Source organism: Monodelphis domestica, chromosome 8 (assembly GCF_027887165.1).
Source record: "Monodelphis domestica isolate mMonDom1 chromosome 8, mMonDom1.pri, whole genome shotgun sequence".
In the NCBI taxonomy this organism is placed as follows: Eukaryota; Metazoa; Chordata; class Mammalia; order Didelphimorphia; family Didelphidae; genus Monodelphis; species Monodelphis domestica.
Genome location: NC_077234.1, coordinates 210,860,196 through 210,878,255, shown reverse-complemented (window position 1 = coordinate 210,878,255; position 18,060 = coordinate 210,860,196). Strand labels below are relative to the sequence as shown.

Below are 18,060 nucleotides of genomic sequence, written 5' to 3'. Positions count from 1 at the left end.
TTGGATGGTTGCAAGTAGGTAGAGAGACAAGAGCCATTATGTCTCTTGGTAATAGGTGACAGTTTTCACTCTTGTCCATATCAGGCAGTCTTGGTTCCAGTTATTCTAGGTAATTTGCAATCTGCCTTCTTATATAATTATTCTGAGGACAGTGAAATACAGAATAAAATCAATTAACGATTCCTCTCTATTTGCATATGAATGTGTATTTCTCAAAATACTAACTTGATTTTCATGGTAATTTCCTGAGATGTACAAGACAAGTATTGTTAAGTCCCCAAGCTCTGCTAGGCGCTACTAAATGCCTAGTCCAAGTCCAGAGACAAAAGGCAAAAAAAACCAAAACAAAACACAATTTCCATGATTCCCCAGTGACACTAAGGTGTGTCCCCTAACTGTAGATACTTTCAAATCTTGACCCATCCAGCTCTAAATCCTACAAGAATTCTTTCAGGTCCTTAGGTAAAGTGTTACAAGGATCACTACAACAATAAGCTGAGAGACATCATGGAATAGTGGAAAGAAAGCTGGTCTCAGAAAGAGGAAGACCTGAGTTCAACTCCTGCCTCTAATAAACTAAATAAATTATTGGTGACTTTCAGCAAATTACTTCACATCTTAATGCTTCAGAAACTATGACCTTCAGATGCAGAATAGGAACTGATCAGCATTGGTAGTGGGAATTTCTTTATCAGGAAGCTTCCTACACTAATGAAATCATAGGTGTGATCCAGCCATAACATTAGTTGGTGGTTACCTGTAGCAATTTCCTGGTTTGCAAGCTGGACTTGAAAATTGAAGATCTGTTCATGAACTTTGCTGTGGGACAGTTTTAGCTTCTCTCTTCTGCTGACCATGTAGCACAGATTTCTGACCTGGAAGTTCAACCACCCCCAACAGGCAGATATTTAACTTGTGTAAAGCAGAAAAATGTAATGTGGGTGAGGCACATAACATAAGACTACCTAGTAAAACCCAGTGTAAGATCATATGGAAATAACACATAAAGACATAAGGAATTTCATACAAGAATCATCAGAAATAATCCAGAAAAAAAAACAGGGCATAAATGAACTTCCTAAGAAAAGAACATCAGGAACAGATGCATTTACAAGTGAATCTTATGAAACATTTAAAGATCATCTAATCCCAATATTAAATAATTTCAGAAAAGCTGGTAAAGAAGGAGTCCTGCCATACTCCTTTTATGAAGCAAATCTCCCTTCTCAGAACTTTTATTCATTTTATTTTATTACCTCACTTCAATTCTTCAAGGTATTTCCCTTTCGTTTACAAAGATCTACCCTTGTGGCAAGTAGAACTTCTTTTTTTAAGCTTGTTCTCTTTCCTACTTAGATATAAATTCTTAGAGAGCAGAGGTTGTCTCACTTTTTCTATTTGCATCTCCAGTGCTCTAGCACAAAGTAAGCACTTAATAAATGCGTTTTCACTCATCATTCATTTACTTATTCATTGCAAAAGCCATAAAGCCTTAGTAGCTATGGGTTTCTGGTCTGACATCTGGTACTCAACCTTCAGGCAATGAGCCTCTTTAAATTATGCTGGTCCCTGGATGATTGATTTGTACACCATCACCTATCTAAACTCAAAGCCTTTCCACCTTGGAAGGATCTGGTGAATTCACACTCCACTTTTGAGACTTGGGGTCAACTACACATAAAGGTGTGCTGGAGCTTGCTCAAATCAGCTTGCAAGAGTTGATTGTTAAATTTTCAAGGCTTGAATTTACCCCTTGAAAAGCAGCAAAAGTGACAAATCAGGGCTTGATTTATAGTTTTAGTGATTACCTATTCTTTGGAAAGTAATGGAAAAATGTTAATAATGCAAATTAAACAAAAGTGTGTTGTGCATACATTTTCCCACCCCAAGAGCTACTTGTTAAACATTTACTATTAGCACACCCCTGTATAAATAATGGTATTTATATGATGCTAACTTCATTTGAGACTTAAGTGGAGGCATTTCCATATCATCATGGGTGCAAGTATGTCTATGTATTTACACACAGAAAAACATATATGTAACAATTTCCAGGGAGGATATAATTAATACAAAGTAGGGTTTTTCATTTTTTGCCTTCCTTTTATAATTTCTAACATAAAATCTAATCTAATAGCACTTGAACTAGGCTGAGTGTAAATAAGTGCTAGATTAGTTGGGGAAGAATGGTATTAAAAAATGTCAATTGGAAAAATGGCTAAGATAAAGGTTTTTCCAACTGTGATGTATCAGTCATATACAAATTATGTTCATCATAAAAGATAAAACTCTCATGGAATGAGTCTGAATCTTTAGAGTTATAATAACTGTGTTAGGACATCAGGGAAATCATATAACACCTTCTTGCATAAATGTAATTTATTAAGACCATTAATAGGCTGACAAAATGCCAGCTGGTTAAGCACTAAGTGCCTTCTTACCACAGCCTCCTGAAGGGGTGGGGTAGGATACCACAGGTTTAGGTAATTAGGCTGGATTACGTGAATGATCTCTAGGACCCCAGACAGGGTTTTGGGAAATGTGGAAGCCAATATTTTGCTGACTTCTCCCAGGCATAACCTTGCATACCTAATAAACTATTACTTTAGTTGGGGCCCAGTGTAAAAATTTTCACAAACATATAACTAAGTTGGAATGAAATAGAACAGTGACTATGTTAAGATACAGTTTATGGCACTTGGCAAGAAGGTCCAGGTTGTTCCTCTTTAGAGTTAGCTACAGCAGTTGGTAATTAGTCTACACCCAGGTTTTTCCTCCTTGAGCCTATAGGAACCCATAATTCAGTGTACTTTCTTTTCCCAAATTAGTTAGATTTAACTATTGCCAGTCCCACCCTTTACTGGTAGGGAACAGAGTAAAGAAAGATAATTTCCAGAAGGATCTATGAGTGAAAGACAGCTTTTTATGTTTTCAATAAAGTAATTTAAAATTGACAGGAAGGCTGTTTTTTAAAAAATTCCCATGGATATTCTTTTTGCTTCACAGGAGTAGGGCACTAGGGAGAATTACATTAAATACTTTTTAGCTGTGCTTCTCAGAGGTCTAAAATAACTACCAAATTGGTTATGAGCAGCATATTTTCCTCTAGGGTTATTCTTTATTATTATGACCAGTGCTAAACCAGCAGTTTTATAATGAATTACTGACTACTGATCAGATAAGCAGATTATCAAATCTGTTTCTACCCCAATTTCATAACTACACACATAACTACACATTATTTGGTCATGATAATTTACTTTCCTTTACTGAGCAGTAACACAAAACTTTACTTGACAATATTTGAGGCAAAACTATCCTAGAATTTCATTTTTAAGTTTTAGTGGCATTGGTAAGTTGTATCATTTTGCAAATCCCTTAGAAAGGGAATTTACTAACTTGAACCCAGTATTGGCCTGAAAGGGTGATGATCCTAGCTCAGTGGATGAGTGTTCAGTTGACAAGATAAGCAAGGATCTCACAAGTTTAGATAAATAGGCTGTGTTCGGGAAAAATCCAAAAGGTGTATTATCTTGGCACATAGTTCAGGGCTCTGTTACAAAGCAGTTAATTAATGAATTTTTGACTGATTGGTGAGAGAGAGAGACAGAGAGAGAGACAGAGAGACAGAGACAGAGAGACAGAGAAACAGAGAGACAGAGAGACAGAGACAGAGACAGAGTCTATGTATGTATGTATGTATGTATGTGTTGGGGAGGGTCTTCCTAGTTAAAAACAAACAAAATCATTTTAGTCCTCAACCCCAGTGTGAATTCTTAGTGTCAAAGGTTGACTATAACCAGAGTGATGAAAAAAAGAAAAGTAGGATAATTCAAGATATCCCAAAAGTCTTAGTGTAGTGGTAAGCTTTGGAACATCTTATATTACCTTTTCAACTGATCTTGACTAGAAAGGTAAAAGAGTTTGTGCCTACAAGTTTGAAATAAACGTAGCTATTTTCTATTTAGGAAGTTATGTGCCACTTAAAAGTCAGGAATTTTTTAGTTCAAATTCAGCTACAGACACTTACTAGCAGTGTGTGACCCTGGGCAAGATATTTTACCTCTGTTTGATTACATTTCCTCATCTGTAAAAAAAAAAAAATGGGGGTAATTATAGCCCCTACTTCCCAGGGTTGCTGTGAGAATCAAATGAGATAATATTTGTAAAGTGCTTAGCCTGGCACATAGTAATGCACTATACAAATGTTAATATTATTATTAAACATAGTATAATTATATTATGACATTTAATTATTGTTATTGCTCAGTCATTGCTCAGTTGTATTTAACTCTTTGTGACCCTATTTGGGGTTTACTTGGCAAAGATATTGGAAGGGTTCACCATTTCCTTCTCCAGTATATTTTACAGGTGAGGAAACTGAGGCAAATAGGGTTCAGTGACTTGCCTAGGGTAACACAGCTGGTAATTGTCTGAGGCCAGATTTGAACTCCAGAAGATTATATTTAATTATAATTATATTATAATAAAAATCTTTGTAAAGCAATTTGCAAACCTTAAAGATCAATATATGTGATACCATGATGATGATGATGTTATTATTATTTGACCAGGAATTGCTTGCTGCTTGCACAAACTCCAACAGTAATAGGCTACTTTCCTGGAAATAAGATGGTTATAATAATGCAAGCCTCCTTACCCTCTCCAGATCCTGTCTCAGGTGCATAAACATTCTCATGCGAGTGTGAATGCTGTCTTCTTTTGGCTGCACTAGGCCATTTTCTTCATCCTCCTTAGGAGGAAATAATGGCTTATTAAAATTACTTTTTCGTTTTAATTTCCAGTAATTGTAGATGAAGTCCACAGCAAGCTTCGGGAGGCCAAGTTCTGCTGCAACATCCTCTACTTTTACCAGGGAGTAGAATTCCTCTTCTAGCTCTCTTAATTTCTGGGCCCGCAGACTGGTTTTCTCACTTTCAATCTGGTTCTGATCACCCGTGCTTTGGGAATGATCACTTGTTTCAGTCAAAGAGCTCTGCTTGTTTTTGCTGTGTTTGAGGCAATAAGACTTGAATTTGACTTCATCCCCATCATCAAGGATAGTCTTCATTTCCAGGCTATGCTCAAATGCACAGGTAACATGAAAGGCTGTGATACAGCTTTTTACAGAGCACTGTGGGAAGAAAATGAGACAAAACTCAGAATCAGTCAGGGTGAAGAGAAAACACACTTATCAAAAACAAAAATCATAAACAAACAAAAATGAAATGAAAAAACAACACCCCAAGCCTAAAAGCTTTCAAGAAGCAAGAACTTCTATTAACAAAAAGCTGTTTTAAACCATGCATCCATCACATGAGTTTTAACAGTACTTAGAGAAGTCATCAAACCAATTCCTTGAGAAAAAATATTGGGATCACCAAAACAGAGCTTGAAAAGATTTGAAATGATAATTAATAATAATGACTTATTTTATATTTGAGCTTTTTATATTTATCTATCCCTGTGAGATGGGGAGTACCACTTCGAAGATAAGGAAATAAAGCTTTGAGACTGTGATGTGTCTAAAATTATACTTCTATTAAGCAGCTGAAGAACTCTTCAAACCCAGACCATTTGACTCCGTGTCCAGGGTTATTGTCACTACATGGATAGGCAAGGGTTATTAAAAAATGATTTCACAATGGCTAAGGTTATAAATATTTGTTATAAGTAACAGTGTGGCATTTTATTTCAGGAATAGAAGATTTTGTGGTTACATTTTGAGTCCCTTGCTCTTTCTCTTCTAATTTCTGAACTCTAGTTATTACTAAGAGATAATACTAAGAGATATTACTAAGAGTAATAACTCTTTTACTATATTTACTATATTTGCTAAGAGTAATAACTAGAGTTCCGAAATTAGAAATTCAAAACCTGAAAAACTTGGACACAATATTCCAAATACTTCCAAGTTGGCAAATTTGCTACATAACATCAAAGTATTTCTGACAAATTAAATCATTTCTACTAAGAGGTGAGCTTATTTATACTACACATGTATCATAAGATTATATCTAAAAGAGATCTTAGAGGTCAGTCAGTCTGCTCATCCAAACCTCTCATTTTACAGATGAGGACCAGATGAGTTAAATGATTTGTCCAAGGTCACATGGGGAAGAGCAGAAACCAGATACTCTGATTTCTTCTAATTCCATATCCAGTGCTCTTTCCATTATACTATACTGTCTGAAGATATACGGTAGTGACCACAGAAGCCCCAAACAGTTATGTACAAGATTCATTCAACGAGCATTTTTTCAGCCTACTAGGAGCAAGGTGGTGGCTCTCTAACATTTCTAAGATCAAATATGAGATCCTCTAGCATTCAAAGTCCTATATAACCTGGTCCCCTACTACCCTGGCAGTCTGCTTACCCCTCATCCACTCCCATGTGCTCTATGATCCAGTAATACTGGCCTCCTTGCTGTTTATAACACAAGACATCCATCTCCTGACTCAGGGCATTTTCACTAATTGTCCCCCACATCTGGAATTTTCTTCTTCATCTCTCCCTCCTGAAAGGCCTCTCTGCCCTCTTTCAAGTCTCAGCTAATCTAATCTTCCACCAAAAGTTTTTCTCAATCTTCCTTGTGTCTTCCCTCTGTTACTTATATTTCATTTTTTGTCTTGTCTATATCTTGTTTGTAAATAATGTTTTCATGTTGTCTCCCCAGCCAAAAGCACAGTGCTTGGCACAGAGTAGGAAAAGTAAGATTCTCCCCCCCCCCCCCCTTTTTTAGCTGAGACTTTATTTTTTTTATTTTTTATTTATTTTTTAATTTTTATTTGGTCATTTCCAAACATTATTCATTGGAAACAAAGATTTCCCCCTTTTTAAAAAAAATTAAAATATTTTTCCATGGTTCCATGATTCATGATCCCCTCCCCCCATTCTTTCCTTCCCCCACCCCAAAACTGACAAGCAGTTCCACAGGGTTATACATGTATCATTGTTCAAAACCTATTTCTGTTATTCATATTTTCAGTAGAGTGATCCTTTTAACATCAAAACCCTAATCATATGCCCATCAAACTATTCGATCATATATTTTTCTAAAGCATTTCTGTTTCTACAGTTCTTTCTCTGGATGTGGATAGCATTCTTTCTCTTAAGTCCCTCTGGATTGTCCTGGGTCATTGCACTGCTGCTACTAGAGAAGTCCATTACACTGTTGTGGCACAGTGTATCTGTATCTGTGTACAACGTTCTCCTGGTTCTGCTCCGTTCACTCTGCATCAATTCCTGGAGGTCATTCTAAAGTAAGATTCTAAAGAATTTTACTGACTAAAGATACAAACCCAGAAATAATCCCTAGCCTCAAGAAGGATACATGCTACTATTTCCATATCCAAATCACATTTGAAAGCAAATGATTAGAACTTTTACTAAGAATATTTTTAAATGATCTTTGTAATTATATATATTTTTTGGTTCAGAGCTAGCTACAAAGAAAAAGTATGGTGAGGCATAGAAACCTTGTCTTTTATATCTGAACTAAACTCCAACATGTGAGTGATTGGTTTATCCCACAGCACTTAGTAAAATCTTAGAGACTTGGATCTGTCTGAATTCAGTCTATTAGAGGGTAAAGGAAATCATTAACATCATTTCTGTTCTTTCTGGCCTAATGAGGTAGCTGATATGACAGAACTTAACCTTGGATCATGGAGCTATGACACACTCCTTTATAGCATAGATTCCAGAAGCGAAATTTTTTACAGATGAAGAAGCATTAAAATGATATTGGGAGCCAAAAGGAAAGCTGGAATCCAAATACCTAATCTAATGCAAAACATGACAAAGTTTATGAATTGGTGGCTCATGGTTTGTATGCCACCACAGAGGCAAGAGAGTAACTCACTCTCATCTTTTCATGGCTCTAGAATTGATTTATCCTATGAGTAATGCTGGAATCCCAGTTCTCCTAGGAACATATGAGTTAAGCCCTTAATGGATGCCAGCATTCAACAAATGTGTTCTCTTTAACCCACTCACTGTCTGCTGAGTGGTCAGGTAAGCCTCCCAGAAACAAAAACCAGGAAAATCAGGTCATCTCATTAAAGCTTTCACTGTGACCTGTTAGACCATGGAGGAAGTTACATACCCAAGATTAGATAACATAGTAAGACTTAAAAGAATTTCATAGCCTTCAGGAAAACCTGGGATTTTTTTTCTCCTTTTCTGCCCAACCTGCTCTACAAATTGCTCCTTCTGTAGGATGAAAGAATTCATGTTCGATATGTTTCCTATCATTATCTCTACATAAACCTTTAGGATAGTAGAGGATTTTCTATCATTTACAGAATTTGGGGGAGGGGAACAAAAATCAGTTTAAGATGAGAGGATAATTCTTTGTAATGAATGTCCATTAAAAAAACCATTTTTTGTTCTATAAGTAAGAAGGCTAAGCCCTGCAGGATTGTCAGAGATTCCCAGGGTGAGCCTGAAATCTAAGATGCAATGGATTTGTAGATATGTCTCAAAACTTTTGACAAGCTCTCCAAGATAACGAGGAGGAAATCTAAAAATCTTTCTTGGTTGGTCATATTCTTCTACCTCTTGGCTAAGTCAAACTCCCATTGGAAAAAAAATACTCACAGAGATGATATTATTAAGCATAGGACTAAGGAGGTCTTGATTTTAAGTGTTCTGTAGTTATCATTTCTTTTTAAACTATGAAAAGTGGAATAAAAAGGATCTTTCCAGTTTAAAGTTCTAGAAGGTACAAGCATAAATATGAATTAATCAAAAGGAAAGAAAATTAAGTTACAGGTCCTTAAATAAAATATATGTTCCTCAAGAAATTAGAATCTAAAGAATTCATCTAATGTCAAAAATAGCTGGATGCCTACATACTGATGTTGCTGGAGAGAACAGCCCATTGTCACTGACAAAATAATGAGGAGAAAAGTAAGAAAAGAAGTGGCAACTAGTGAGTTGCATAGTATAAAGAGCAATGAAATTGGAGTCAGAAAGTGCTGATTACTAATCCATCCTCCACTTACTGGCCATGTGACCCTGGGCAAATCAATCAACCCTTGTGCATCAGTTTCCCTATCTGTAAAATGAGAGTAATGAGAGTACCTACTTCTCAGGGTTGTGAGGACCCAATGAGATAATAATTGTAAAGCACTTAGCACAGTGTGTTTCATATAATAAGTGCTACAAAATTGTTAGCTATTATTATTTTCATCATTAGTGGAATGCCAGGCAAGTCATTTAACCTCTGCCTACTTCAGTTTCTTCATCTTTAAAATGGAGATAATAATAGCAACTACCTTCCAGAAATGTTTTGAGGATAAAATGTAATAATATTTGTAAATTGTTTTGCAAATCTTAAAGTACTATTTACATATTAGTTGTGGAGAAAAATTAGACTATTTAAAAAATGTTAAAGCAACAGCATTAATAGCCAACATTTATATATTACTTTGTAGTTTGCAAAATTCTTTCCTTACAACAACCCTTTGTATCAAATTGTTGCTTGTTCTTCAGTTTTTAAAAGAGTTTTGACTTCTGTGAATTGGATTTAAGTGAAGCAGAGTTGCACAAAGTCTTTAGTCCCACTCTCTCTTCAAGAGGCATAAGACTACTGGGTAAGACAAAAGTCAGGATGACTAGCAAGGGCCTGGGATGAGGTATATGACTTGGGGGCCTTTGATGTTCGACCAATCTCTAGGCACTTGACAGCACCTGCTTCAGTCACATTAATGGCCATTGGAAAGAACTGTTCTCATCTGCCCACTCTGCTGGAGGAATGTATGAGTTGTTCAGGGAAGACTAGAACTTCTGATGTGAAGGATTGCTTTTCAGAGTTACTCATCCTCCTTTGGTGTCCACCTTTCACTCAACTCTAACCTGTGGCTCCAGGAAGCTGTAGCATACACAGCAGCCACATCCCAGTAAAACCTTTTTGGAAGCTGGGCTAAATCAGGTTTAGGGTAATCAACAGACTATAAACTTATTGTTGAGTTAGGGGTAGTGTACTCTAATCATGTGAAGATTTGCATCATATATTATAAGTATTATTACCTCCAGTTTACAAAGGCATAAATTAAATCTAAGAGAATTGACATGACTTGTCCAGGGTCACACAGGTAGTTAGCATTCTAAGACAAGATTCAAAACTCGTATCTCTTGTCTTCAAATCAATAAGCCTTCTATTATATCCTACTATCTCTCATAAATTGTCTGTGAGCAAATAACTTCCTGTCTATTTTTATAGCAAAATAGCTGCCATATGTTTATGGATTTTTTTAGATGAAAAATAACCCTGGACTTAATTTAGAGAATCTATTTCTATTTTTGTCACTTCAAAGAAGGGAAAAAATGTTTAGCAAAAGAGAAAAAAAAGACCTGGAACACAACCTTCTTATCCAGTATATGAGCTCTCAGTGAGATCTGATACAACTACTTTCATAAAACCTTCCCAAGCATCCCAGGGTGAAAAAATGAAATCCTCTTCTGAAATTCTCCAGTGCTTATTGTTGCTAAAGTTCATTTCAAATTCATTACTATCTTTAATTAAACACATATTATCTGGCCTCCACTATATCTTAACTGTGTGACCCTGGGCAAGTCACTTAACCCCATTTGCCTAGCCCTTGCCCTTCTGTCCGAAGATTATTACTAAGAATTTAAAGATTAAAAAAAAAACACGTATTAAGCATCTGGTTTTGGCCAAGGATCTTTTCAAATACTACAAATGACACAGTCTTTTCCCTTTGAGAACTTACCTATGGTCTATATCATTATACAAATAATTGTGATGCAGGTTGAAGGTGATGGGGAAAAAGGAGAGGACCAGTCAAAATATTGTGAGAAATCTGAGGAAGTTGGGATCACTTTGGGGGCTAGAGGTGTGGAAAACAAGTTACATGAAGGAATTGGACTTGAAAGAGGGAAGACTTCAGTGGATCCAGAGGGAGAAGAGGAGTCATATGGAATGATGTGAGCAAAGGCACCAGACACAAGAGAAAGCAAAATTGTGGAGACTGTTCCAGTTTGATTAGGATATAAACTATGTGAAGGTATATAAGCGAAGGCTGAACAGGTAGTTTTAAGACAAGATTATCCAGAAAAAAACAAACTAGATTTTCTCAATCCATAAGATATCTGTACCATAGCCACATATTTTTCTCTTGTCTGGTTCTTCTTCTCTCTGCCCTGCCTGTTCTCTAGTATCTGGAAATCTACTATGCCTGGGGCCTCCCTAGCTAATAGATGTTTCCTTGCCTGTGACCTCAGAAGTGGGAAAACAATCAGATCTTCCAGAATAAGATGAGTGATGAGTTCCATTCCATATCTTTGGCTATAATCAGTTTACCTGAGCTACTCTGGTTCCAGAAAGATTTTTTTTTAATTTAATTAATTAAGAATATTTTTCCATAGTTACATGATTCATGTTCTTTCCCTCCCTTCCTCCTTCCCCACACCCAGAGCCAACAATCAATTCCACTGGGTTTTACATGTATCATTGTTCAAAATCTATTTCCATATTATTAATATTTGCAATAGAGTGATCATTTAAAGTCAACATCCCCAATCATATCCATATCAAACCATGTGATCAATCATATGTTTTTCTTCTGCATTTCTATTCCCATAGTTCTTTCTCTGGATATGGATAGTGTTCATTCTCAACCATGTGAAACCAGGAGTCTTTCCCTGCAACTTTTATAGCTGTTGGAGTAGTAAGCAATAATTCATATGGTCCATCCAGTCTATTTTATGTCTGTAGCCAATTTTCTATTGAAATTTTTTAAGTATAGTATATCTCCGGGTTTGATGTTGTGCAAATTGTAATCCAGGGGTACTATTTGTTGTATCAAGCCCATTTCATGCAACTCTGCCATTCTTGTTTGTAAAGCTTGTATATATTTTGTTAATTGACAGTCTCCCCCTATCATTGCAATGTAAGCTGGCTTACAAGTCTTTCCTTGCCAAATTGCATGTCCATATAGCATTTCAAATGGAGAGATGTGCAAATCTCCACTGGGTCGTGTTCTAAGATGGAACAAAACTAATGGCAGAATGTTTGTCCATTTTTGGTGTTTTTCTGCACAGAATTTTCCTATCGATGTTTTAATGTCTTTATTTAATCTCTCCACTTGCCCTGAACTTTGGGGATGATATGGTGTGTGGTATGTTGCTTGTATTCCTAGATTTTTATAAATTTCATTTAATATTGACTGAGTAAAGGGACTTCCACGGTCTGAGTCCAATTTTGAGGGAATCCCAAATCTAGGTATGATTTCTTTTAATAGGATTTTGACCAAAAATGCTGCGTTGTTCTTTTTGGCAGGAAAAACTTCTGGCCATCTAGTCAGTCTGTCTATGATGACAAGGCAATACTTAAACCCTTTGTCTTTTGGCATATTGATAAAAACCTATCTGTATGCATTCAAATGGAGTATATGCTAAGGGACGACCTCCTAACCCTTTGGTCTTATAAATTCCCTGATTGAACTGCATTCAAATTTTACATTTTTGACAAATTCTTATGGCATATGAGGATATTCCTGGTACAGTCCAAAATTGTCTCACTGAATTGATCACAGCTTGGGTTCCACAGGGTCCTTGGGCAAGTATTGCATTGCACACGTGATAAAATAAATTTTTAGGCAGGATGGACTTGCCTAGTTGCAAAAACCATATTCCTCTTATTTGTTTTGCTCCTAAGTTCTTTATCCATGATTGAATTTCCTGCCCATTATAGGCATTAGTTAGACTGTCCTGTTCAACTATTGAGAAATTCAACACATGTAAAGGTCCTTCTCTAGCTCCAAATTTTGCTGTAATGTCAGCTCTATGGTTTCCTAAAGACACATGATCATTAGCCCAAATTAATTTACTTATTTAGTGCCATACCCATTGAACTAGCAAAAAACTTTTTTACTGATTTAGAAAAAAAACATAACAAAGTTCATTTGGAAGAACAAAAGATCAAGGATATCTAGGGAAATCATGAAAAAAATGTGAAGGAAGGAAGACTTGAAGTCCCAGATCTCAAACTATACTATAAAGCAGTGATTATCAAAACAATTTGGTACTGGCTAAGAGACAGAAATGAGGATCAGTGGAATAGACTAGGGGTAAACCACATCAGCAAGACAGTCTATGATAAGCCCCCATCTTTTGGGACCAAAACCCACTATTTGATAAAAACTGCTGGGAAAAATTGGAAGACAGTATGGGAGAGATTAGGTTTGGATCCACATCCTACACCCTACACCAAGATAAACTCAGAATGGCTGAATGACCTGAATATAAAGAAGAAAATTTTAAGCAAATTAGGTGAACACAGAATAGTATACTTGTCAGATCTTTGGGAAAGGAAAGACTTTAAAACCAAGCAAGAGCTAGAAAAAAAAATCACAAAATGTAAAATCAATAATTTTGATTACATCAAATTAAAAAGCTTTTATACAAACAAAACTAATACATCCAAAATTAGAAGGGAAGCAACCAATTGGGAAAACAATCTTCATTACAAAAACCTCTGAGAAAGGTCTAATTACTGAAACTTATAAAGAGCTAAACCAATTGTACAGAAAACAAGCCATTCTCTAATTGATAAATGGGCAAAGGACATAAATAGGCAATTTTCAGTTAAAGAAATCAAAATGATTAATAAGCACATGAAAAAGTGTTCTAAATCTCTTATAATCAGAGAAATGCAAATCAAAACAACACTGAGGTATCACCTCACAACTAGCAGATTGGCTAACATGACAGCAAAGGAAAGTAATGAATGCTGGAGGGGAAGTGGCAAAGTGGGCACATTAATGCATTGCTGGTGGAGTTGTGAATTGATCCAACCAGTCTGGAGTGCAATTTGGAACTATGCCCAAAGGGCACTAAAGGACTGTCTGCCCTTTGATCCAGGCATAGCACTGCTCTTTTTGTACCCCAAAGAGATAATAAGGAAAATGACCTGTACAAGAATATTCATAGCTGAGTTCTTTGTGGTGGCAAAAATTTGGAAAATGAGGGGATGCCCTTCAATTGGGGAATGGCTGAACCAATTGTGATATGTGTTGGTGATGGAATACTATTGTGCTGAAAGGAATAATAAAGTGGAGGAATTCCATGGGGACTGGAACAACCTCCAGGAATTGATGCAGAGTGAGAGGAGCAGAACCAGGAAAACATTGAACACAGAGACTGATACACTGTGGTACAATTGAATGTAATGGACTTCTCCATTAGTGGCAATGCAGTGATCCTGAACAACTTGGAGGGACCTACAAGGAAAACCACTATCCACATCCAGAGGAAACACTGTGGGAGTAAAAACACCGAAGTAAAACAATTGCTTGAATACATGGATCGAGGGGATATGGTTGGGGATGTAGACTCTAAATGAACATCCTAGTGCAAACATCAACAACATGGAAATAGGTTCTGATCAAGGACACAAGTAATACCCAATGAAATTGCACGTCAGCTGCAGGAAGGGTGGGTGGAAGGGAGGGAGGGAAATATTGTGATTATTGTAACCATGTTCTAAATTGACTAAATAAATTAATTCAAATTGAAAAAAAAAACAATAAATTTTGATACATGTAAAAAAAGAAAAAAGAAAAAAAGAACCTAGCTTGGAAGGATTGAGTTCCACTGGCATCAAATCAGGATTTTTGGAGGAAAGTAGATAAAGAAATAAAAAATAAGTTTGTTTTTTTTAAAGAAAAGCCTTCTTACTAATTTCATAAAATTGCTACAGAGTTCCTTGACAACAGTTGAATTGTTTACTACAAAGGACAAACAATTAAGTTTTTCCTGTAACTTTATTCTTGTGGATAGAGATTAGAAATAGTTTTTTTATAGGCACAGAATTTTTAAATTGTTTTTACATTTACTAAATATTTGCTAAATACCAAATACTAACTTTCTCAAACTGGGCAAGTCTGTAATAAATGACATAAATGGGTACACCTGATAATTTCATTGTATCTTCAACCATCACTCAATCTAGGATAATACATCCAAAATTGAAATAATATCTGCATTATATATATATATATATATATATATTATGTGTTGCTGAGTCAAAGGTAAGTTGGTAAGTTACTTATCTCTGAGATTTAGTGAAGAGAAGGCTTTCTGAGACATATTTAGAACCATTTATTCTGCATTTTCAGTAGGAGTTGATTTCAGTCTACTTTTCTCTTTTCCCTACCAACTAGAACACATTATATGGGTTCATAATTTCCCACTTATCGTTTAACTTTTTTTTCAAACCTTTACCTTTTATCTTAGTATTAATTCTAAGACAGAAGAGCAGCAAGGGCTAGGCAATTGGAGTTAAATGACTTGCCCAGGGACACACAGCTAGGAAATATTTGAAGCCAAATTTGAACCCAGAATTTCCAGATTCTAGGTCTGGTGCTCTATTCCTTGTGCTACCTAGCGGTCCCTACTTACCATTTAATTAACTGATCTTTTTGCTCCCAGACTTCTCCCTCATTCTCAGCTGCAACTGCTAAACTGATACTCTTTTAAAAAGAAATTAATTTGTTCGTTTGTTACATTAAAATACCTCATTAACTCCCTCTCTTCTTCCTCCCTCCCTTTTCCCCATTAGAGAAGGCATCAATTTACAAAAAAAAAATGTATATATAAAACTATATTTTATTTCTATTTATTGATTCTTTCTCTGGGGATGGACATACACAAATTATTCTTCAAACAATATTTCTGTTGTATGTTACAATGTTCTCTTAACTCTGTTCATTTCACTCTTCATAATTTCAGGTAGGTCTTTCTATTTTTTTTTTAGTTTTTAACTTTTTTTAACTTTTCTAAGTTAATCTATTTGTCATTTCTTATGGCACAGGAATATTCTCATAATCATATGCCACAACTTGTTTAGCCATTCCCCAATCAATAAGCATCCCTTCAATTTCCAGTTCTTTGCCACCACAAAGAGAACTGCTATACATTTTTTAGATCTCTATTGTTCTTTCCCTTATCTTTTTTTTTTTTTTTTGAGGCAAAGGTTAAGTGACTTGCCCAGGGTTACAATAGCTAGTTAGTAGCTGAGGCTGGATTTGAACTCAGTTCTTCTTGACTTCAAGCCCAGTCCTTTATCCACTTTGCTAACTGGCTGCCCCAAAAGCTTAAATATGCTTACAGCACAGATACAACTAAAATCTCAACCCATTCCTACCCAGAAGTCCTTTATAGCTCCCCTTTGTCTCTAAGATAAAATACACACTCCCTAGGCTATTGTCTAAAGCCCAATACAATTTGGCTCCCACTTATGCTTCTAGTGTAATTTAATGACTCCTCTTCATGTGCTCTCTAGAGCTGGCAAACTAGCCTGTTAACTATTCTTCAAAATAATATTTTCTCTCCCAATTCTTTATCTTTGTACATGCAGTTAGTCCCTAATATCTAGACTGTGCTCTTTTCTCATGCCCTTTGGAATCTCTTGGTTTCTTTTCACAGCTCACTTCCTATAGGGTCTTCTTTCCTGTTAGTGCTCTTCTACCTTTGAAATTATTTTCATTCAGTCAGTCAACAAACATTTACTGAACACTTACCAACTGAATGGTAGTTTCCTATGTACTGGGGTTATATCTACTCAGTTCTCCTATATATAGTGCACCTCCTTGAGGTGAGGCCTCATATACTTTCTTTTTAATGTTTTTATCTCTAGCACCTAGACTACTGTCATGTTTATATAACAGACACATAATGTGTTTGTTGAATTGAATCAAATTAATTATATTTGGAAGCTCTGACTGATAATACTGCTAGAAATGAGCTTTCTCTTGTCTTATCTTGAGAGAATTGTTCATTAAGGTACAAGTGCAAATTGAGGCTTTTGTTCTGATTTTACATCATAAAGAAAGCCTCTTGCATGTCTTGCTGGATTTTCCAAGATTTTGCTAGACCTTCCAACCTCAAAATTTGGGTTTGTCTAACCCCAAATTGCCAAATTCAAAAAAGGGAGAAAATTGTCATACTTTTGGCATTTAGTGAAATGAGCCTTTCTGTACTCTTTCTGGAAAGAGGAGGATTTCATCATGAAGTATTTGGATTTCAGCTGAATCACTACGATTATAACACTTGCCAAATTTACTTTTAGGGTTTTATTTTTGTGACAGTGTAAATCATAAGAAAAGTAAATATTTTTGTCAATATTTGACAGTCAGTGTCTTTTCTTCTTTTAAGCTACAGTTGTGCTTGGTAGTGCTTCTTAGGAATACTCATAGTAATAAGCAAAAATGAGGCCAGTACATTTTAGGTCACGATGATACCTCTACACTTCATCCATTTAGCCTAGATTTGAGAAGACAATGACCCAGAACTTTCATTTCTAATTTATCATGTTTGGAACTGGGGCTTCCTGGTAGCCAATAGTAGCAATGCTTCATCAGCATCTCTCAATTGGTAGAAAGAGTAGCAATCCTAGGAATCCTGAGAAGTCATAGAAACTTTTGGTATTTTTATCTGCTTCCACAAAATGGACAGATTCTCCTCCAGAAGCAAGCAATAAGGATTCCTCATAGCCTAGGGTCTACTTTCAATGTCCTTCTCAATCCCCACTTCCCAGTTAAGAAATAAAATACAAATTCTTTAGGTTGCCACTCAAGGTCTTTCTAAACTCAGACTACAATTTCTAGCCTTATCATAGTACTCATATTTCTCCCTGTCAAAATTCTATATTTCAGCCAAATTTGTTTTTCAAAATTTCCTAATCTCATTTCTTGATCCTTTCCAGTCTTGGTTCCTTCCTTCATGTTATCTGCATATAATGTTCTGTCGGCTCTCCTTGTAGCCCTTTGAGGTCCAGCTTAGGTGTCTTCTCCTCCCTGAAGTCTTCCCCCAGTCCCTCAGCTATAAATTAGTTTCTTTTTCTCCTTTTACCTCATACTACTTTCAATTATACACTTTAAATAAAAACCCTGTGTATTGGTTTCAAGGCAGAAGAAAAGTAAAGGGTAGGCAATTGCAGTTAAGGGACTTGCCAGGGCTCACACAGTTAGGAAGTATCTGAAGTCAGATTTGAACTCTAGACTTCCATCTCAAGGCCTACCTCTCAATCA

The 18,060-nt window shown here is 36.0% G+C and overlaps 1 protein-coding gene across 10 annotated transcripts in view; it reads right to left on the bottom strand.

Annotated features, from left to right (window-relative positions):
- JADE3 (jade family PHD finger 3) overlaps positions 1-18,060 on the bottom strand; it is a 219,398-nt gene that overhangs the window by 4,349 nt on the left and 196,989 nt on the right. For all 10 annotated transcript variants that reach the window (XM_016424827.2, XM_056808545.1, XM_016424826.2 and 7 more), the window contains 2 exons: positions 4,661-5,134; positions 758-875 (listed from right to left, as the gene is read on the bottom strand). In XM_016424827.2, the coding sequence (XP_016280313.1) occupies positions 758-875; positions 4,661-5,134 (592 nt within the window). The remainder of the gene's footprint in view (positions 1-757; positions 876-4,660; positions 5,135-18,060) is intronic.